Source organism: Polypterus senegalus, chromosome 5 (assembly GCF_016835505.1).
Source record: "Polypterus senegalus isolate Bchr_013 chromosome 5, ASM1683550v1, whole genome shotgun sequence".
In the NCBI taxonomy this organism is placed as follows: Eukaryota; Metazoa; Chordata; class Cladistia; order Polypteriformes; family Polypteridae; genus Polypterus; species Polypterus senegalus.
Genome location: NC_053158.1, coordinates 126,255,174 through 126,278,052, shown reverse-complemented (window position 1 = coordinate 126,278,052; position 22,879 = coordinate 126,255,174). Strand labels below are relative to the sequence as shown.

General features: G+C 40.3%; 1 protein-coding gene across 3 annotated transcripts in view; it reads right to left on the bottom strand.

Annotated features, from left to right (window-relative positions):
* tpk1 (thiamin pyrophosphokinase 1) overlaps window positions 1–22,879 on the bottom strand; it is a 592,809-nt gene that overhangs the window by 278,362 nt on the left and 291,568 nt on the right. For all 3 annotated transcript variants that reach the window (XM_039753315.1, XM_039753317.1, XM_039753316.1), the window contains one exon: window positions 9,312–9,384. In XM_039753315.1, the coding sequence (XP_039609249.1) occupies window positions 9,312–9,384 (73 nt within the window). The remainder of the gene's footprint in view (window positions 1–9,311; window positions 9,385–22,879) is intronic.

Here is a 22,879-nt window from a genome sequence, read left to right as displayed (position 1 = left end):
CCGAAGGCGGAGGGAGGCTACCCTCTTGTCCACCGGGGTAAACCCCAATGTACAGGCTCCAAATTGGGGGGCAATAAGTATGCCCACACCCGCTCAGTGCCTCTCACCGGTGGCAACTCCAGAGTGTTAGAAAGTCCAGCCCCTCTCAAGGAGATTGGTTTCAGAATCCAAGCTGGGCGCTGAGGTGAGCCCAACTATATATAGCTGGAACCTCTCAACGTCGCACACTAGCTCAGGCTCCTTCCCCTTCAGGGAGGTGACATTCCACGTCCCAAGAGCCAGCTTCTGTAGCCAAGGATCGGACCGCCAAGGTCCCCACCTTCAGCCACCACCCATCTCACACTGCACCCGACCTCCTTGGCCTCTCCCATAGGTGGTGAGCCCATGTTGCCTCTTCGGGCTGTGCCCAGCCGAGCCCGATGGGTGCAGGCTTGGCCACCAAGTGTTCACCACCGAGCCCCACCTCCAGGCCTGGCTCCAGAGGGGGGCCCTGGTGACCCGCGTCCGGGCGAGGGAAAACACCGTCCAAATTTTTTATTCATCACTGAAGGTCTATTGAACCACTGTTTGTCTCATCCCTCACCTAGGACCAGTTTGCCTTGGGTGGACCTACCAGAGGCATAAAGCCCCGAACAACAGAGCTTCTAGGATCATTGGGACACGCTAACCCCTCCACCACGATAAGGTGGTGGTTCGAGGATCAACGATCTTATTAGTGATTGAAAAATTGATTTTATTGCACTGAAATAAAAAAATATTGCACAGTGAAATGTCGCTTACTGTACTGTTTTAATCGAATCTGCACCTCCGAATTACAGTTTTACTTGTGCGGATCGCCAAGGAAAGAAAGGCAGCGGCTTGACAAACATTTACTCGAGCCGGTTAAAGTGTAAAGATGTCAGTTTTGGTAAATTCAAGTCCTTTAAGTATCTTGCTGTTATTATTCATGGAGATTCTCACTTTCTAGTATTATCCGTGTATACACCGCCTAAATTTAACGCGTTTTTCTTTGTGGAATTCTCAGACTTAATGTCAATTTTAATTACGAACTATGACACACTGTTAATAGTCGGCGACTTTAACTTTCACATAATCAGTGTGACTAAAAAGTAAAAGAATTCATGAACCTCCTGGACTCTTTTGATTTGAGACAGCTCATTAATCAGCCTACACATAAAGCAGGTCATACGTTAGACTTAGAAATTACCAAAGGACTAAAAGTTGATGTAAAGCAGGTCATTGATATTGGTCTATCGGATCATTTTCTTTTATTATTTAATATAGAAATAATGATAGAAAACATTCATGAGAAGCATACTGTTAAACGCTTTTTTCATTCATCAGCAGCTTTAAAACTTACAAACATCCTAAGCAATCAGTCTGTTTATAGTGCTAACTATAATAGCGAAGATAATGCAAATAGTAAGGTGGAAAAATTGAATACTAAGGTAACACTGCCGTTGACATACAGTAATCCTTCCTCGATTGCGGGGGTTGCGTTCCAGAATCCCCCGCGAAAGGTGAAAATCAGCAAAGTAAAAACCATACGTTTATATTGTTATTTTTATATTGTCACACTTGGGTCACAGATTTGCACAGAAACACAGGAGATTGTAGAGACAGGGACTTTAAAACACGGCAAACAAACATTTGTCTCTTTTTCAAAAGTTTAAACTGTGCTCCATGACAAGACAGAGATGACAGTTCTGTCTCACAATTAAAAGAATGCAAACATATCTTCCTCTTTAAAGGAGTGCACGTCAGGAGCAAAGAATGTCAGAGAGAGAGCGAGAGAGAGAGAGAGACAGAGAGAGAAAAGCAAACAATCAAAAACCAATAGGTGCTTTTAAGTATGCGAAGCACCGCCCAACAAAGCAGCTGCAAGGAAGGGAGCAATGTGAAGGTAGTCTTTCAGCATTTTTTAGAGGAGCGTCTGTATCCTCTAGGCCAATGTGCAAACAGCCCCTCTGCTCACACCCCCTCCGTCAGGAGCAGAGAATGTCAGAGAGAGAGAGAAAAGCAAACAATCAAAAATCAATAGGTGCTGTTAGAGCTTCTAAGTATGCGAAGCACCACGTGGGAAGCATATCGTATATCAATTAATACATAATACGTGCTCAGATTGGGTAGCTTTTCAGCCATCCGCCAATAGCGTCCCTTGTATGAAATCAACTGGGCAAACCAACTAAGGAAGCATGTACCATAAATTAAAAGACACATTGTCCGCAGAAATCCACAAACCAGCGAAAAATCCGTGATATATATTTAGATATGCTTACATATAAAGTCCGCAATGGAGTGAAGCTGCGAAAGTCAAAACGAGGTATAGCGAGGGATTACTGTAGTTAAACCTGAAAAGACAGTTAAAAAACTAGCATTGTTTTACCATGTAAGACCCAAAGAGTGTCTGATTTAAAGAGAACATGCCGGAGAGCTGAGCGTAAATAGAAGAAAACTAAACTAACTATCCACTATGAAATATTGAAGGTTAAAATAACAGAATACAATAATACAGTCCATCTTGAGAGGCGCTGCTATTTCTCTAAGATTATAAATAACAATGCTAGTAATCCCAGAATTTTATTCTCTACGATTGATCGTCTGCTAAACCCAGGTAACACAAAGGAATGCCTCCAAAATACTTCCAGCGAAACCTGTGAGGGTATTGCTGTATTTTTCAATCAAAACATTAATGATAGAAATAATATAGTATATTTCCCCAACAATGCAGATCCTCCTAAGCCCCAGTACTCCATTATAAACAAATTGAATTCTTTCACCAGCATAGATTTACCTGATTTACATAAAATAATTTCTCAACTGAGACTCTCTACTTGCGTTCTTGACCCAATACCAACAAGTATCAGGCGTGCTAATTGATAATATTTTTGACATAGTAAACTCGTCATTAGATACGGGTGTCTGCCCAGACTGTCTTAAGACTGCTGTAGTTAAACCCCTACTTAAGAAAAATGACCTTGACCCCTCTGCTTTTGAAAATTTTAGACCCATTTCTAACCTGCCCTTCTTAAGTAAAATTTTAGAGAAGGCAGTCATTATGCAGTTAAATAACCATCTCAATAAACATGCTATTCTTGATACATTTCAGTCAGGCTTTAGAACAAATCACAGCACAGAAACTGCACTCGTTAAAGTAGTAAATGACTTGCAGGTAAATACAGACAGAGGCCATTTATCTGTTCTCATCCTCTTTGATCCGAGTGCCGCATTTGACACCATTGATCACAACATTCTTGAAATAGCCTTAGTCAATGGGTGGGCCTCTCTGGCAGTGTCTTAAATTGGTTTGAATCCTACCTGGCAGGTAGAGAATTCTTTGTTAGTTGTGGTAATTATAACTCAAAGACACATGATATTCTATATGGTGTTCCACAAGGCTCTATCCTGGGTCCGCTGCTCTTCTCAATCTACATGCTTCTGTTAGGTCAGATTATCTTGGGGCACAACGTGAGTTACCACAGCTATGCTAATGACACACAGCTGTATTTATGAATTGCACCCGATGACACAGACTCTGTTATTTCACTAACACAATGTCTTACTTGTGTTTCTAATTGGATGAATAGTAATTTTCTCAAGCTAAATAAAGAGAAAACAGAAATTTTAGTGATTGGCAATAATGCAGACAATGAGATTATTAGATACTCTGTATATTCAATTCATTATAATAACTATTCATGGTGGCTCTAAAATCCGTACTAATCCCTACTCTCTCTTCTGTTTCTTTTCCCAGTTTTCTGTGGTGGCGATCTGCGCCACCACCACCTAATCAAAGCACTGTGATGTTCCTACATTGATGGATTAAAAGCCAGAAGTCTACATGACCATCATCATCAAGTCCTTCCATGAGAACCCTAAAAACAAACAGGACTGTTTCATTTATGTTAGGTAAAATGCCCAGAGGGGGCTGGGCAGTCTCGTGGCCTGGAACCCCTGCAGATTTAATTTTTTCTCTACAGCCTTCTGAAGTTTTTTTTTGTTTTTTCTGTCCTTCCTGGCCATCGGACCTTACTCTTATTCTATGTTAATTAGTGTTTTCTTATTCTAATTCTTACTTTGTTTTTTATATCTCTTTTCTTCATCATGTAAAGCACTTTGAGCTACATTATTTGTATGAAAATGTGCTATATAAATAAATGTTGCTGTTGTTGTTGCTCCTCCGCATCTAGAGGAGTCAGATGAGGTGGCTTGGGCATCTGATCGGGATGCCTCCTGGACGCTTCACTGGTGAGGTGTTCCAGGCACATCTAACCGGGAGGAAGCCCTGGGGAAGACCCAGGACATGCTGGATGGACTATGTCTCTTGGCTGGCCTGGGAATGCCTTGGGATTCCCCCAGAATAGCTAGTAGAAGTGGCCAGGGAGAGGGAAGTCTGTGCATCTCTGCTCAAGCTGCTGACCCCGCAACCTGATCTCGGATAAGCAGAAGAGAATGGATGGATGGATGGATGGATATTTTCACATTTTTTTGCTCTAGTTTTATGTAATTTTGTGCTAGTATTGTAATGAACAGTTAGTGCAGACTACAGCTGAAGATCTGAAGTGGACGCGAGAAGTTGGTGAGTTGTTTATTAACAAATTTTTGTGATTCTGAGTTTGTAAAATTAGTGTAGGTCAGGGGGCTTTTTGCATATCGGCTTAGTTTACTATATAAACTTTGAAGTAAACTTAGTAAAGTAAAATTAGATTTTTGGAAGATTTGTTTTCCAACTTTAATTACTGAGCGTTTTCATGATTTCAGTTCACATGAACAGGACGTCACCATACACTTACAACATTGAAAATGCGCCTGAGAATATCCAAATGGAATTGATTGAACTGCAGTCAGATTCTATTCTGAAGTCAAAATACAACGGAGTTGGTGTGCCAGGCTTATATGCTTACCTGCCAACCTTGTATGTGCCGATCCGTAAGTTGGAATCGAGAGTACTGTCTATTTTCAGAAGCACTTACCTTTGTGAGCAATTGTTTTCGTTAATGAAAGCTACCAAAAGCCCACATCACTCAAGACTTACTGTCGAGCACCTTTCATCCCTCATAAAAGTTGCAGCTGCATAAGATTTCAAGCCTGATATTGACAAACTGGTTACTAACAAGAGATGCCAAATGTCGGGACAAAAGAAATAGATCTCAGACTGTAAGACTCCTATATAAGGGCCTAGCTAAGACTCTAATTGTACGCTGTTGTACGGAGATTGTATGGAAATAAATTGCTTTTCGTTAAACTGTGTTACATTTTTTAAAGGTTTCAGTATTGGAAAGAAAGCTACAGTAACTTTGTATAATAGTATTTGTTATAGTGCGGCCTGCTGACGCACATATGGAAGTCGAAACGGCCCACTAATGGTAGTGAGATTGACATGCCTGATTTAGAAGACACTTTTATTTAAAGAAACTTAGAAATGAAGTCAACATAATCGAGTCAACGTCACTTATTGGCCTGTTCTGAAACAAGTGTCACAAGACTAGTTTACAAAAATTGAGCAACAAAAATAAAAATGCTTTGGATATTAACAGTAAGCAACCATTAAATCAGTTTAAGTACAAATTAGAAGGTGTACCAAGAGAAAGGGACAGAGCTGAGAATCAATCCTTGATTCTCATGTCATGCCCACACATATCTGATAAAACTTTGACACTTTCCTCTTCCATGACTCCCAACAGAATCGGCCCGAGGGGTAGGCCTTAAACCATGAGAACAGTTCTAGTGATTCCTAAGCTGGAGAGGGTGGCAGGGAGAATTGGATGATTTAAAGCATCAAAGGCAAAAGATAAGTCAAAAGGCCATGGACTTACAGGAATTATATACCCTCAAGTTTGGTTTACAGATTTAAAATAATTCCAGAGTCAAATCACCAAATTATGATAGTGTACTATAAATGTGTCTATATGATGGCAGTCCTAAAAAATGCGAAACAGAGTAAAAGAGGCACAGTATTTTCTTTGTCTTTCTATACATTCATTTACAATTTGGAATACAAAAGAAAAAGAAAACATGTTGAACCAAGTATTTTATATGTTCAGAGGAACAAGAAAAAGGAAAAAATAGTAAAACTAAGAGTAAAGTAAAGGAATTAATTAAACTTTCATAAGCCACGTTACTGTACCTTTTTGTTTCAGTTATGTATCAGGCATAACTCCATATTTCTTTGCTGTTTTATTGTGATAAATTTTGATTTCTGTTTGGAATGGGAGGTTAATCCAAAGATGGTACTTTTACATGTTATATCAGAAAGAAACTATATATGCAAGTAACAAAGCACTGTGGTAGCTGTTTTACGGACAACAAAATTCCTGTATAATAAGATCCTATAAATAACAACATTTATTTATATATCAAATTTTCATACAAATGATGAGCTGAAAGTGCTTTACATGATGAAGAAAGAGAAAAAAGGACAAAATAAATAAGAAAATAAAATTAGGGAATACTAAAAGTAAGGGCCGATGGCCAGGTAGGACAGAAAAAACAAACAAAAAAAAAAAAAAACTCCAGACAGCTGGAGAAAAAAAAAATCTGCAGGGGTCCTGACGCCATGAGACCGCCCAACCCTCTAGGCATTCTACCTAAAAATACTCCTTTTATGATGTAGCAAACTGTCGAGTAATAAATATAATTCATGAATGAACATTTCCTATAGAAAATAAGTGTCTTATGAGATTACAAACAGAGTTTGTATTCGATACAGAGGTAAATAGGGAGCCAATGAAGTCACTGAAGGATTGGTGAAATGTGTTCATATTTCCGCATCCTCATGAGGATTCTTGCAGCACTATTTTGAATTTGTTGGAGCTTTTGAAGGCTCTTGCTTGGGATCCTAATGAAGAGTGCATTATAATAATCCAGCCTGGATGAGACAATGGCATAAACCAGCTTTTCAGCATCACAGAGGGTGAGGTAGGGACGAGTTTGGCTATGTTTACAAGATGAAGGAATGCAATTTTACAAAGGTGATGGACATGTGTATCAAATGACAGATGGGAGTCTAAATTGACACCCATATTTGCAACATAAGGGGAGAGGGTAATGGTACGGTTATTAAAGGAAATACAATTTACAGAGGAACGAAGTTGATGGGGGTGCCAATTAAAAGAGCTTCAGTTTTAGAGCTGTTCAGCTTGAGGAAGTTCTTAGACATCCAGGCCTCAATCTCATCCAAGCAAGAGGAAAGAGTTGATGGAGGTGTAAGAGAAGTTGAATCCAGTCCCACATAGAGCTGTGTATCATCAGCATAGCAATGGAATGAAACTCCATGCTTGCGGATAATGTGACCCAGGGTTAGCATTCTTCTATATAAAAACGGTCGGGATTGTCCTTCCGTCCCGTGAGTGCTACGCAGGCACGGAGTTTCACACACGCCCCGTCCATTTTGCAATGCACGATGGGATTTGTAGTTTCATTTTTCTACTCCAGACTGTGCAAGTAGCACAGAGTTTCACACACGCCCCGTCCATTTTGCAATGCACAATGGGATTTGTAGTTTCGTTTTTCCAGGTAAAAGATGATTTTCTACTCCAGACTGTGCGATATCTTCTTCTTCTTTCTTACTATATAAGAAAGAATATATGTCCTTCCGTCCCGTGAGTGGAAAGCGTAGCGGTATTCCACTTATCACAGACTTACTACTTGTAGCTTGCGGTACGAAGCGACATGATGTGAGCAGAGTTCTGATGCTCCCATCGTTCCCTTGCTTTTGTTCGCAATGCGCTGGAAAAATAGACAAAATTATGTCTCTGGAAATAATTCATGTTGATGGAGTACAAATGCCTCACCACGTAGTAAATATCAGGAGGGTTCAAAAGGGCAACCTCAATATAGAAAAAAAGTTTAAATTTCATCACAAAAATAACAGAAACTACGAGTATTAAAGTAATACCGCTAAAATGCAATATAACCAAATTAATGAGTTTGTATAAAATATCAAATTGATCTATATAATGAATTGCCTTAAGAAGTGGTCAACTTAAAAGTCGGTCGCCTTAAAAGGCAGGTGAGCCTAGTACAGATATTAAAAAGGGTCGGCCCAAGGACTGATCCTTGTGACACCCCAGAGGTGACAGTGTGGGTACAAGATTTAGCATACCCTAAGGCCACATACTCAGCCCTTTCTGTAAGATAGGACTCAAACCACTCTAAAGCAATGCCAGAAAGTCCAATTATATAGTGAAGACGATGAAGGAGAACATTATGATCTACCTTATCAAATGTAGCTGTTAGGTCCAAGAGGATAAGGAGTGATGAAGAGCCCTGGTCATCAGCCATCAGGATGTCATTGGTGACTCTGACCTGGGCTGTCTCTGTATTGTGAGAAGTTCAGAAACCAGATTGACATTTTTCAAACAGATTGAATTTTTTGAGGTGATCCTGAAGCTGAACCAAAACAACCTTTTCCAAAACCTTAGAAATTAGACATTATCACCTTAGAGATGATAGTAATGTCCACATTCGAGTTTCCAGAATCTATACAGTATGTGGTGTAATTGATGTGCACTATTAATTCTTAAATAGTGTTGCTGTAATGTATTTACAGTCAATTACTAAAAGAAAAAAAACTAAATATTATGAACTAGGAGTTCCAAGACACACACACTACAAAAGCACTTCCAGTAATGCCCACTAGAAGGGCATCAAACCATAGCTAAACATGCAAACACAAAGTTTAATAAAAATGAAAAGTTTTATTCTTCACAAAAAATGCTCTGTCATACAGTGAAGCTCCGTAGAGCACAATGGCAAAATGCAGTTGCCTTAAAGCACAATGCAATGTAGAAATCGCAATGTGAAGTCAAAAAACAGCGCAGAAGCAAAAATATCTATAGATATATCATAAAACACAAGCACAAAAAAAAACACAAGAACTCACCAAAACTCCCTAGCACATTTGAAATGAACTGCCAGAAACTATGGAAGACACTCTGGGTTTTTAAGGTGGCGCTCAGTTCCTGGCGGTGATTGGCAGGTGGCCACATTTCTTGGAGGACCACCCACAAAACACAATCAAGAATAACGAATAATGCAAACAATCAACAAAAGTAACATTAACATGAATAACAGAAACAAAAATCAACAAAACGTATCTAAAACATGAACCTCAGCTTGACCCTGGTTGAAAAACAACATTAAATATTTGTTAAAAGAAAAAAATGTTGCATTCTGAATGTTGAAACATTAAAAAATGATATCATTGTTCACTTTCAAGAAATTGTGATAACTAGGAAGACAGCTGGCATGGTTTTCATTTTACTGTTTTGAGCAAAAACAAAAAAATGGAAAGAAAAAAATATTCAAACCTTATTCTGGTAATATTCTTTGATTTCTGGTTTGATTGAGTCAAAATCTCCACTAATGAAGTCAGGAAGAAAACTGAAATATAAATAAGAAAATAAATAACTTTACAATATTATTTAATAAACAAAGCAAAAATGTGCCTTTTACCATTAATTGCAATTTTATACCAGTTTATTCTTTATTCTCTTTTACTTAAAATAATCTTAATTTAGTCATACAAGAGAGCCTATCACAATTGCAACTAAATGTATAATATAATATTTGTATTACTTGGAGGAAGCAGAAAAAGATTTAAGAAAGCTTTTGAAATATGATCGTGAGTCACATCCTGTCATGGCATGGCAAAGAAGACCTTGCCAACTGTTTGATCCGCTTGCAATGATACTGGTACTGCAATTATACACCCTTTTCCACTCTAGGCCACTTTTTGTTTATGATTTAATTATAATTATACTACACAACCCATAGCGTAGCATACGCTGCATAATCACGCCGCTTTTTTAATGATTTTTAAGCACAGGGGAAAAAATGAACATTTGAAAAATCAGTAATTTAATAAACTACCAAGAAAAGTAACATTGCAACAATGTACGCTACGAACCAACATATAATTGCCCGTGACTGAAAACTGGAGGAGCTCATTCAGTATGCACTGCCTGCTCATGTGCCCGTCCCCAACTCCTTACCTGAGTCACTTTTGTCTGTGTACAGTCCACATGCACCTGTGAGTCACATTGACTGTTCATTTTCCAAACACCACCTCAGTCGCTTTTGTCTGTGGTACAGTCCACATGCACCTCTGAGCCACGTTGACTTTTCATTGTTCTTTGCGGTTCCGGCTGCTTTTCTATATATAATCCACCAAGTCGCCCGACCATGGCATTAGCGAGGGGGGGGTGTGTACAAAGGGCAGGGGCGTAATCAGTACGAGCGTATGACCCGCACGTACAGGGAATTCCTTGTTCGTGGGGAACAATTGCAAGCCCCGGTCTCCATCACGAATGGGGTACAACGGCTTACCCACGCCTCTAAGCGCCAGGTTGACACACGTTGATCCATTCAGTGTAGCATGCGTGCAGTACCGGACATACAAGGGCATCACAGACCTGTTAATGCTCAATCTCACGTGCTGAAAGCCACTTGTCCCTAAGAATTTGGACGCCAAACGCTGTTGGGTTGCGTAACTATTTAGCAGGCGGGAGTCTCGTTCGTTTTCGGAATTAACCAGTCAAATCGCTCCACCAACTAAGAATGGCCATGCACCACCACCAACAGAATTGAGAAAAAGCTATCAATCTGTCAATCCTCTCAGTGTCCAGGCCGGGTGAGGTTTCCCGTGTTGAGTCAAATTAAGCGAAAGGCTCCACACCTGGTGGTGCCCATCCATCAATTCCTTTCAGTTTCAGCTTTGCAACCATACTCCCCCCTGAACCCAAAGACTTTGGTTACCCGGTTGGCTGCCCGGCGAGTCATGGGAATGATGCAGCCGGATCACCAGTCGACATCGTTTATGGTCGGAACTACGACGGTATGTGACCGTCTTCGAACCTCCGACTTTCGTTCTTGATTAATGAAAACATTCTTGGCAAATGCTTTCGCTCGAATTGTTGGCAGGCATGGCTCTGTCCTGCGTGTGCCATAGTCGGCTGCTTAGTGAATTGTTGATGGGCTGGGCTCTCTCTTGCGTGCATCTTGCTTGCCATGAACTTAGTGAATTCTTACAGTTGCTGGGCGTGGCTCTGTGAGTTGTCGTCATATCCTATGGTCTTAGCGTTGGTGGGCGGGTCTCTGTGAGTTGGCAGGCGTGGCTTTGTCTTGCATGCATCTTGCTTGCAATGGACTTAGTGAATTAATTATATAGATGCTGTCACAGATGTACGGGGACACTGCCCGGCCGGGACGCCTGGACAGTCCCCAACGGGGACAATACTTCTCCTCTGCCATGAGAGGGCAGCCGCCCGGGTCTATTTGGGGGCCACAGAGACGGAGCTGGGATGCCCGTGAGAGGGCGTGGCCACCGCCAGGGGGCGCCCGGACAGTTGGAGAATCCTGGATGGCAGCACTCCCGCCACACCAGGAAGTGCTGCGGAAATAACTCCAAGAAGACCCGGAGTGCTTCCAGGGGCTTTCCTGACACTTCCGCCAAACCAGGAAGTGACGTCAAGGGGAGCATCTGGGGCTCATCCGGGTCCTGATAAAAGGGGCCGCCTCCTTCCAGACAATGAGTGGAAGTCGGGTGGAAGAGGACGGAGCTGGAGTGAGGACTGGAGGCGGCCAGGAGGAAAAGAGTCACAGGACTGTGTGGCCTGGACATTGGGGGATTCGGTGCTGGAGGCACTGCGGTTTGTGCACGTGATTATTGTAAATAAACAGTGTGTGGTGGAAACAAAGATGTCCGCCTGTCTGTGTCCGGGTCAAAGTTCACAATGCGTATATGTATTATGTATGGAAGAAATTAAAAATTATTTTTATTTTCTCTTCTAAAGGAGACTGTTTAACATCATACCCTTGGTTTATTGTTATTGTTATTATTGTATTAGGGTTTACTACATTTATCATGGGCCACTTTTTAACACCATTCTCTGGGTTTACTATCTAAAGATTGTTGATGATTATATTTTATGCTTAAAGTAACAGGACTGTATTGGCAATAAATACTGTATCTCAATTATTCCTCATATGCTGATGCTGGGGGGCTTCTTTTGTTTTGGATGTCTATAGGTAAGTCAGAGGACTGGGACTTTGGGAAGTGTGGTGAGGCAAAATGGAGGGGTGGGGGGACTGGGAGGTAGAGAGAAAGAGAGTAAGCTATCTCTAATCTATCCTTTTAATCCTTATAATTGCCAATGTAACAATAGGCTTCATGGCAATAACTCCTGGGAAAATTGGAAATTAAGGTCAAAGCGGGGTTATTTTCAGATAAGACTAAAAAATGACAACAAAAGTTCAGAAGCAATGAATCCAAGACTGGACAGTTAATTTTGTGAACTGGAATGTTAAAGGTCTGAATCACGAATTAAAGAAAAAGAAAGTATTCTCTCACTTAACAGGTCTGAACACTAAAATAGTATTTTTTACAGGAGACCCACTTATTAAGCAGGGATCAGTTTCAGCTGCAAAAAGACTGGCCTGGCCAAATGTTCCGTTCCAGCTATGCAAAGAAAAGTAGAGGTGTGGGAATTCTTTTACATAGAACATTTGCAGTATCAGATGTAGTATCTGATCCTGAAGGGAGATATGTGATTGTCATACATAATTTATTTAACTGTAAAGGGATTTTGATAAATATTTATGCACCCAATGTCAATGATAGGGAATTCATGTAAACTGTTTTTGCACTCCCAATGTGAACTCTCAAAAAATTATAATGGCTGGGGACATTAATTGTGTTTTAAATCTAGACCTAGATAGGTCTCCTGGTACAGGGGCGATGACCTCTAACACTACAAAGACAATTACACAGTTTGTAAATGACCACAACTTACAGACCCCTTTTAGATTTCTAAACCCAAACTCAAGAGCATATTCCTTCTACTCACCAGTGCATCATTGCTACTCAAGAATTGATTATTTCTTTGTAGATAACAACTTCTTGCCTACGATTAAATCTTGTATGACGCTATTGTTATTTCTGACCATGCACTCTTGATTTTGGAGCTAAAATCAATATGCCCCACATACTCATCTTGCAAAAGGTGTCTTAATCCACTTTTATTAGAAGAGGAGAACAGTACAGAATTTATACCCAAGCAAATCAATTTTTTTTTAAGAGGCAAATACATCCTCAGAGGTTTCTGCAGGAACACTCTGGGAAACACTGAAGGCCTTCTTAAGAGGACAGATTATCTCATATCTTTCCCACAAAAATAAATTGGAAACCACGAAAGTATCAGAGCTAATCAACAAAACTACTAGAATAGATCAAAAACATGCCAGGTATCCAAGTGAGGCTCTTCATAGGAAAAGGCAGGCTCTGCATTCAGAGCTCAACCTCTTAACAACTAAAGAAACTAAACAACTCATATTTAAATCAAGACATCATTATTATGAACATGGAGAGAAAGCTAATAAAACAAATCCACAAGCAAGAAGTTCGCAGTGCAATCCCAGCAATCACCAACACAAACGGAGACAAAATCATTGACCATTAAAATATAATGCACACATTTAGAGACTACTATATATCCTTATATTCTACTGAGATTATAGAAGACAAGACACAATCTAATGCATTTCTAGACACATTACAGATACCACAAACAGATACTCTTGGTGCAGAGGAATTGGATAAACATCTGTCAAAATCAAAATTGATAGATGCTATAAACTCACGGTAGACTGGGAAAGCAGCAGGCCCTGATGGCTACCCCGCCGAATTTTATAAGAAACTAGCAAAATACCCATGCTTCGCAGAGGAGAAGTAGTGTGTTAAAGAAGTAATGAAAAAGAAAAGGAAGCGTTTTTAAAATAATGTAACATGATTGTCAATGTAATTGTTTTGTCACTGTTATGAGTGTTGCTGTCATATATATATATATATATATATATATATATATATATATATATATATATATATATATATATATATATATATATATATATATATATATATAATCTATACTAATAAAAGGCAAAGCCCTCACTGACTGATTGACTCACTCACTCACTCACTCACTCATCACTAATTCTCCAAGTTCCCGTGTTGGTAGAAGGCTGAAATTTGGCAGGCTCATTCCTTACAGCTTACTTACAAAAGTTGGGCAGGTTTCATTTCGAAATTCTACGCGTAATTGGTCATAACTGGAAGCTATTTTTCTCCATTTACTGTAATGGAGTTGAGCTGGATGGCCGAGGGGGGCGGAGTTTCGTGTGGCATCATCACGCCTCCTACGTAAGTACGTAGAGAACAAGGAAGACCTCCAAACAGCGCTGAACAAAAAACGCCATTTCACAATTGAGAAGGCAGAAAAAGATTATGAAGCAAGTGATGTATAAAAGCGTATTCATAAATACAAGCATATTCATTACAGCTACTGCGGAAACAAAGCACGGTGTGAACCGTAAGTTTACATTAAGTTTATAGACACACTCCTGCTGCCGTTTGTCATGCCTACGATGAATGACGGTATTCGCGACATACAAGTTTACTGAGAAGACACGAGGTATAAACGAGACTTTGGATCACTTTGTAACGGAGTTATAATTGCTGTAGCAAGAAACGTTTAAGTGCCGGGTCTTAGCTACCATTAAATAAACACATCCTCCAAATACAAACCTAATTGCAAGAAATAATGATGATCAAATCCTTGATGACAGCAACACTCACAAAACAATTACTGTATATTGACAATCATGTTCCCTTTTCTTTCTCATAACTTCTTTAACACACTATTTCTCCGCTGCGAAACGCGGGTATATATATATATATATATATATATATATATATATATATATATATATATATATATATATATATATATGTATATATATATATATATATATATATATATACCCCAATCTACATACTCTCAAATAGACAAGCCACACGCCATGGTGCAATGGTAGAGGCTTCGCCTCTAGCGTCGACATCCGAGGTTCGATTTCCGAGAGGGGATGCACTGAGTATGTACACGTACCCGATTCATTTTACCCTCGCATCCCCTTGGTTTGAGACGTATGAAAAAATATGCGTTAACGCAGAATCATGTTATTTTTAAAATGTTTCCTTTTCTTAGCACAAGCACAGCTGAGAAGCTTCGATGCATGTACTACATAATGCGTTAAAAAAAAATAACGCATTTAATCAAACTTTCAATTCCAAGCAAAGGGGAACTTTTGTCAATGCATGATTTCCTGGTACATCGACAGTACTGCCGCTCCCTATACGCAGAGTACGCAGTCTGCGAAGAGCACCAACTCCCAGGGGGTCACCAACCCAGCTGCTCAAAAAAATCATTTTTATATATTATAATAATAAATTACTATTAGTAATATACATATACAAATAAACAAAAATATAAACGTATATACTGCATTTTTACTGAACGCAGAGTAGGCTAAGCACACGTGATGACGCGCGCACCCTCACCTCTGTTACGGCTGCCTATTTGGCCAAAAATGATAATAATTGAACAATATGCCTGCTCCTGGAAAGAGACATCAACAGTTCGGCGCCAAGAAACGAAAGAAAAAAAAAGCCCAAGATGAAGCCCGTGCATGTACCCAAATCCCTGGATTGCTCTGCGCATAGCAGTGACACACCCTATAACTGTTGCCTCTGCTGAGCGAAGTTTTTCTAAAATGAAGCTCATTAAAACGTACTTGCGCTCATCTATAGCACAAGAGCGCATGTGTGGTCTGGCAATTGTCAGCATCAACTCTGAATTAGCAAAGGTTTTATCATATGAAGAGCTCATTTACGAGTTTGCCTCAAGAAAAAGCAGAAGTGTGCCTTTGTAAATTTTGAACTTTGGAAAGCTCCAGCAGATGACAGTGTTTATTTTATTTTAGTTTATTATTGTTTATTTATTTGTTTATACGTTTCTTGCGACCCTGTTGACTATTTGCAACAAAATGTTTGATGGTTCTGTGATCACACACCAATATCTTAGCAATTCCAAAAGTGCTGCATCCCTCTGAAAGACTTTTTACAATTTTGACTTTTCAGAGTCAGTTAAATCTCTTTTTTGGCCCATTTTGCCTGAGGAAAACTAGCTGCCTAATAATTCTGCACACCTTGATATAGGGTGTTGATCTCCTTAGGCCACACCCTCCCTCATTACACAAATACACATCACCTGACGTGCTTAAATCCAATAAGCATTCAAGTTAATACAGCTTGGAGTTGGAATATACGCATTAAAAATGATGATATGGTCAAAATACTCACTTGCCTAATAATTGTGCACACAGTGTATATGATGTATATATATATATATATATGTTTATATATGTGTGTGTGTGTGTATATATATATATATATATATATGCCAGCAACACTCATGACAATGACAACACAATTACATTGTCAATCATGTTACGTTATTATTAAAATGTTTCCATTTCTTTTTCATTACTTCTTTAACACACTACTTCTCCATCTGGCCTTGTATTTTGCTAGTATACTAATAAAAGGCAAAGCCCTCACTCACTCACTCACTCATCACTAATTCTCCAACTTCCCATGTAGGTTTAAGTTTACTTACAAAAGTTAAGAAGGTTTCATTTCGAAATTTTACACGTAACGGTCATAACGGTCGATAACGGTCGACAACGTCCACCATGTTGAACTTTCCTGGCCCCATTTTCACGAAATTTGGTAGGTGGCTTCCCTGCGCTAACCAAAACCGATGTACGTACTTATTTCGATGGTATGACGCCACTGTCGGTCGACATATTGAACTTTCCAACGTCACAAATTCTCCAACTTCCCGTGTAGGTAGAAGGCTGACCCCATCTTCACGAAATTTGGTAGGTGGCTTCCCTGCGCTAACCAAAACCGATGTAAGTACTTATTTCGGTGGTATGATGCCACTGTCGGCTGCCATATTGAACTTTTCAACGGTCTTTATGGGCCCATCTTAAAGAAATTTGGTACGTGGGTTCACAACGCTAACTGAATCCTACTTACGTACATATATACGACCATAGCCTGCAGCTCGGTCACCGTGTGAGGCGGCGTTGGGATGGGGATGGGATTGGGATGGAGCCACGTTGTTGGCTGCCTGCCTATATAAGGCCGTCCGTCGCTCCAGTCACTACATTCCCTTTCTTGCTTCACCACGGGATTTACGTCTCCCTGCTGATAACTACAGCCTTTTTATTTAATTTACGGCTTCTCCGCTATTTTATTGTTCATTTATTACAATTATAGTTATTGTGTAGGTATTTTAGACTTACTTTACATTGTTCAGGTACCCATTTCCTTTATCATTCCAACCGTACCCCCATTAACATGTCTATCGAGGTGGCCAAATATTTTACACCTTTCGACAACCGCAAATGCCTCTTAAACATCTTAGATTGACCGGTGACTGTTTCAGTAGTGGACACTTTGATGTTTATGAATGTTTAAACTCTCAAAAGCTGGATGTGAAGTTATCGATGAAACCGGTTGTATACTTACAACGCTTGACAGATGCCAAATGTCTCTTCAACACAAGTCCTACAAATACTGTCGTAATTGAATCAAACCATGAAACTCAAACCGATTATGAGAGCAGCAATCCAAGCTGTGAGATTTGAAACAAGATTACTGTTCACATGGTCAACTGTACGTTGCATGTTCAAGAGTAAGCTTAGTGCACAGCTTGGTCATATTACGCCCGGAAGGGCCGAACTCACAATGTGGTATACAAAGAGATCCTTAACAAATAATTATTGGTATATTTTCCCTCAGTTTAAAAAGGTTTAATTTTCTTATTAATAAAAATTTTAAGGCAGTACTTCGGCGCTGCGAAGCGCGGGTATTTTGCTAATATATACAGTATATATGTGTATATATATATATATATATATATGTGTATGTATATATATATATATATATATATATATTGTGACACCCCGTGTAGTGGGAATTGGAATCACCAGCCTACACTATAGGTGTCTAGTATGTGGGACCGAGCGTGACCAGGATGATGGTGTAAGACAGGGAGACAAGGACACAAAAAGGGTTGTGTTTTCTGAAAAATAAAGTGAAGTTTTATTTACAGGTGCACTTAAAGAAAAATTAAAAATAATGTCCTGCAGAATTTATATATATTAATACACAGTCCAATACCACAAAGGACGGTCAAATCAGTAATTAAATGGATCCCAAAATGACTATATACAGAATTTACAGTGCTTCCTGAAAGTCCCAAAAGAAAAAGAATACTGCACACAAATTAGTGAAATCCATATATATACATACAAAGCAAAATGTGAAGCGGTCTTCCTCCACAGTTATCCAAGTCAGGAAGCTGCTCCTCCAAACAGTGTATAATATTGTATGCGTCACTCGCTTCATATTCTTTTGCTGCCTCCTCAATTGTGTAATGCGTTTTTGTTCAGCGTTCTTTGGAGCTGTTGCTTTTTGTCTGCGTACTGTGTTCACAGTCAGTTCACGTGAGCCGCTCAGAGTACATGCATCGAAGGTTCTCAGCTGTGCTTGTGCTATCTCGTGCGATGTCCACAGCTTTATTTAATGTTAGCTAAGACCCGGCACTTAAAAGTATCTCTTGTAGTTTCGCTGAGTTTGTGCAAAACACCACCCTGACGATCTCGTCTTCGCCTGCATAAGCACAGTCCTTCTTCACCCATGAATATTTAGCGGCAGAGTGTTTCTATTGGATTGCCGCTGACAGACGACCTTAAATGGGCAGGCACTCAATTACGTGGGAGGCGTGACGATGAGGGACGCAACTCCGCCTAACATGGCAACCGAGCTGCAGGCTTTGGCTGGGTTCTATGTACATAAGTAGGTTCCAGTTATGACCGTTTCGCGTAGAAGTTCGAAATGAAACCTGCCTAACTTTTGTAAGTAAGCTGTAAGGAATAAGCCTGCCAAATTTCAGCCTTCTACCTACACGGGAAGTTGGAGAATTAGTGATGTGTCAGTGAGTGAGTAAGTGAGTGAGTGAGTGAGTGAGTGAGTCAGTCAGTCAGTCAGTCAGTGAAGGCTTTGCCTTTTATTAATATAGATTCTCTACTCAGCTAGCTTCCCTTCTATTAGCAACATTTACAGAAGCTAGAGAAAATAAAATTCTTCAACAAACCTTCCTCGAAGCATTGATTGCTGTCTTTCCTAAACAAAATAAGACTTATTACAATGTGCCTCATACAGACCAATTTCACTCTAGAAGGATGGAAAAAGTGCTGCCTTCGGTAATATCACTAGACCAAATTGGATTTATTAAAGGCAGACACTTAGCTTCCAATCTTCGATGCTTGTTTAATGTAATATATTTACCCACAAAGTCAAACATTCTGGAGAGATTATTATTGTTGGATGCAGAAAAAGCATTTGACATAGTTGAACGAAACTACTTTATCACTAAATTGGAGAAATTTTGGTTTGGCCCAAACATTTGTGCATGGATCAAACTACTGTATGCCAATCCAAAAGCTTCAGTTTGTATTAACAACATTAATTTAGACTACTTTAAATTAGTGCATGGTCCCAGGCAAGGATGCAACTTGTCACCACTGGTTTTGGCAATGGCCACTGAGCCACTGGCAATTTATTGTCGAAATGCTATTAAGATAAAGGGGATTATCAAAGAAGCACATGATATGGTACTATATAGATTGTGACGGACAGCCGGGTCCCATGCCCGGCCTGGACGCCTCTGCTGCATACGTCCCGGGGGAGGCACCATGGACAGTGCAATGCATCCCCCGGGGCGCCTGGGGGCAGCCTCCTTGGCAGTGGGTCCTTCCTTAGTCTCCCCTGTGGCTCCATGGGACATGGAGTCCACCACAGCCCGGTTGGGTGATGGGGTGGCCGCTAGGGGGTGCTGCGGAGAGCCAGCTGCCACATTGGACGACTTATCAGCCCCATCCGGAGGTGCAATTAAGACCAGCTGGTCAGGCACCTGGAGCACTTCCTGGTGGGCTATAAAGCGAGCCAACCTCCCTTCATTCTTGGCCAGAATTGGGAGGAAGAGGACGAGGTTGACTGGGAGGAGTGGTGGTGCCAGAAAGAGTTGCTGTGTGGGATTTATAGTGCTTGGGACTGTGTATTGCCTGTGGGTCACGGGGAAGGCGTGCGCCCACGGGTGAAGAAAAAATAAAAGCCTGTGTGTTTTACACACGTGCCACTGCGTAGTCTGTGCCGGGTCGGGCGCTATATAGCGTCTTTTACATCTATACTAATAAAAGGCAAAGCCCTCACTCACTCACTCACTCACTCACTCACTCATCACTAATTCTCAAACTTCCCGTGTAGGTAGAAGGCTGAAATTTGGCAGGTTCATTCCTTACAGCTTCCTTACAAAAGTTGGGCAGGTTTTATATCGAAATTCTACGCGTAATGGTCATAACTGGAAGCTATTTTTCTCCATTTACTGTAATGGAGATGATCTTGAACGCCGTGGGGGCGGAGTTTCGTGTGACATCATCACGCCTTCCACGTAATCACGCAGTACATAGAAAACCAGGAAGACATGCATTATATAATTGAGAAGGCAGCGAAACAATAATAAGCGACCGAGTGACATATACAACCATATTCATGATTTCTGCTACTTCGGAAACAAAGCACGATGTAAACCTACACTTTAAATTAAGTTCATAAACAGGCTTCCGCTGGCGTTTGTAATTTAGTGCCTGCCCATATAAGGCCGTCCGTCAGCGGCAATCCAATAGCAAACTCCCACTAAATATTCACGGGCGAAGGACTGTGCTTATGGAGAGGAAGATGAGATGGTCAGGGCGGTGTTTGACACAAACTCAGCGAAACTGCGAGAGAAAGGACTAAGGTAACATTAAATACAGCCATGGACATCGCACGAGATGGCACCAGCACAGGTGGGAACCTTCGATGCATGTACACCGAGCGGCTCACGTGAACTGACGCAGTGCACAGATAAAAAGCAACAGTTCCAAAGAGCGCTGAACAAAAACCGAATTACACTGCTACGCTCAAATAGACAAACCACAGGCCGTGGCGCAATAGTAGAGGCTTTGCCTCTAGCGCCGGCGTCCGAGGTTGATTCCCGAAAGGGGATGCACTGAGTATGTAAGTGCGCTTTACGATTCATTTTAGCCTCACATCCCCTTGGTTTGAGACATATGAAAAAATGTGCGGTTAACGCAGAAAGACAGATCACCAATTGAAGCTTTATGAATAATGGATACTTTATTCGCGATCAATGATTGTTTTGGTAAAGCCATACTCAGTGTATTCATTAGATGAACGGTAAAAAAGTAAAAGCGAGGGGAGGATGACTTATTGAGGCACGCAGGCAAAACCACAATAGCATGCGGGCTCGATGTACTGTAGTGCGCGTCAACTCAATCTGAATTGCGCGATCACATTTGAAAAAATATATCTTTTCAAGTTCTATTTAGTCCATATGTGTCAAACTCAAGGCCCGCAGGCCACATCCGGCCTGGCATGTAATTATATCCGGCCCGAAAGATCATTTTATATATTATTGTTATTAATGGCCCGGGGATATGAAGCGCTGGTAACACAATAAACTACAGATCCCATAATGCAGCGATTCAGCTGCCTTGCTGAACACTTACCGCGTTAATCAAGTTTAGCTTATGATGCTGGAAGTTATTGCGCTAGCCCACACGATGCCGAAGAGAAAAGGTGATTCTGAACATAGAGCCTTTAAAAACCGATGGGAGGCTGAGTATATGTTTACTGACATTGCCGGTAAACCTGTGTGTCTCATTTGTGGAGCTAATGTGGCTGTAATTACAGAATTTAATCTAAGATGGCTCTATGAGACAAAACATCAAGATAACCTGAAAGACCTGAATGCAATGCACAAGATACAGAAAGCAGAAGAGTTAAAGAAGAATCTGACACTTCAGCAGACGTTTTTACCTGTGCAAAATCACAAGGTGATTTCAAGTGAAGCTACTTTTATGGGAGACACAAATGCACCAGTGCAACTTGCCCCACTTTCCCTGTTGCCAAGTAATGATGAACCAAGCCGGCACTACAGTGTTCCCAAATACGCACTTTGCTGATAAACTGAGTGCACTGCGCACTGAGTTCGCACGGCGCTTTGGTGACTTTGAAGAACAAAAAAAGAATTTTGAGTTGTTTCGCAACCCATTTGCTGTCGATGTGGAAACTGCACCTGTGCAGATTCAGATGGAGGTGATTGAGCTGAAGTGTAATGGCACACTGAAGGCAAAATACTGCACGGCCCGCACAGTTTATTCAATCCATTCCCGCACAAATGCTCCAGCTCTGTCTACATGCGGCTTGAACCTTGTGCATGTTTGGTAGCACATATCTGTGTGAGAAGCTCTTCTCAGTCATGAAGACTAACAAAAGAGCACACAAGAGTCGCTTCACTGATGAGCACCTGCAGTCCATCCTGAGAATCTCCACAACACAGAACCTCATACCAAACATAAACGAATAATTTTTCGTTTAATTTCGTATAATTTTTTTGTATAATTTTAACAGGATATATTTTTATGGAGAGCAAAATCTTTTGGGATATTTAAAATTTAAGTTTATTTTTTATATAAAATTACATAAAAGTAAAGAAATTTGAATGTTTGTTCTTTTAACGTTTACTTTATTTCTAACTTGTATAATTTAGACAGGATATATTTTTATGGAGAGCAAAATATTATAAGTTATTTAAGGTTTGAGTTGATTTATTCCAGAATAATATTCTGTCGACTAAATAAAAATTCCTTCTATTTAAAATTTAAGTAGAACTTGAACAGATACGATAGTTCATAATATCCAGGCAGACTTGCACGTAAGAGCGGGAGTCATCCGTTTTAACAAACAGTGTATTGCACTGATACGAAATAGCCTGCCCATTTAATTATTTAGGAATGGATAAATAAATTAAGATTTTGTACAAATAATGTTTTTCATTTTTCTTCC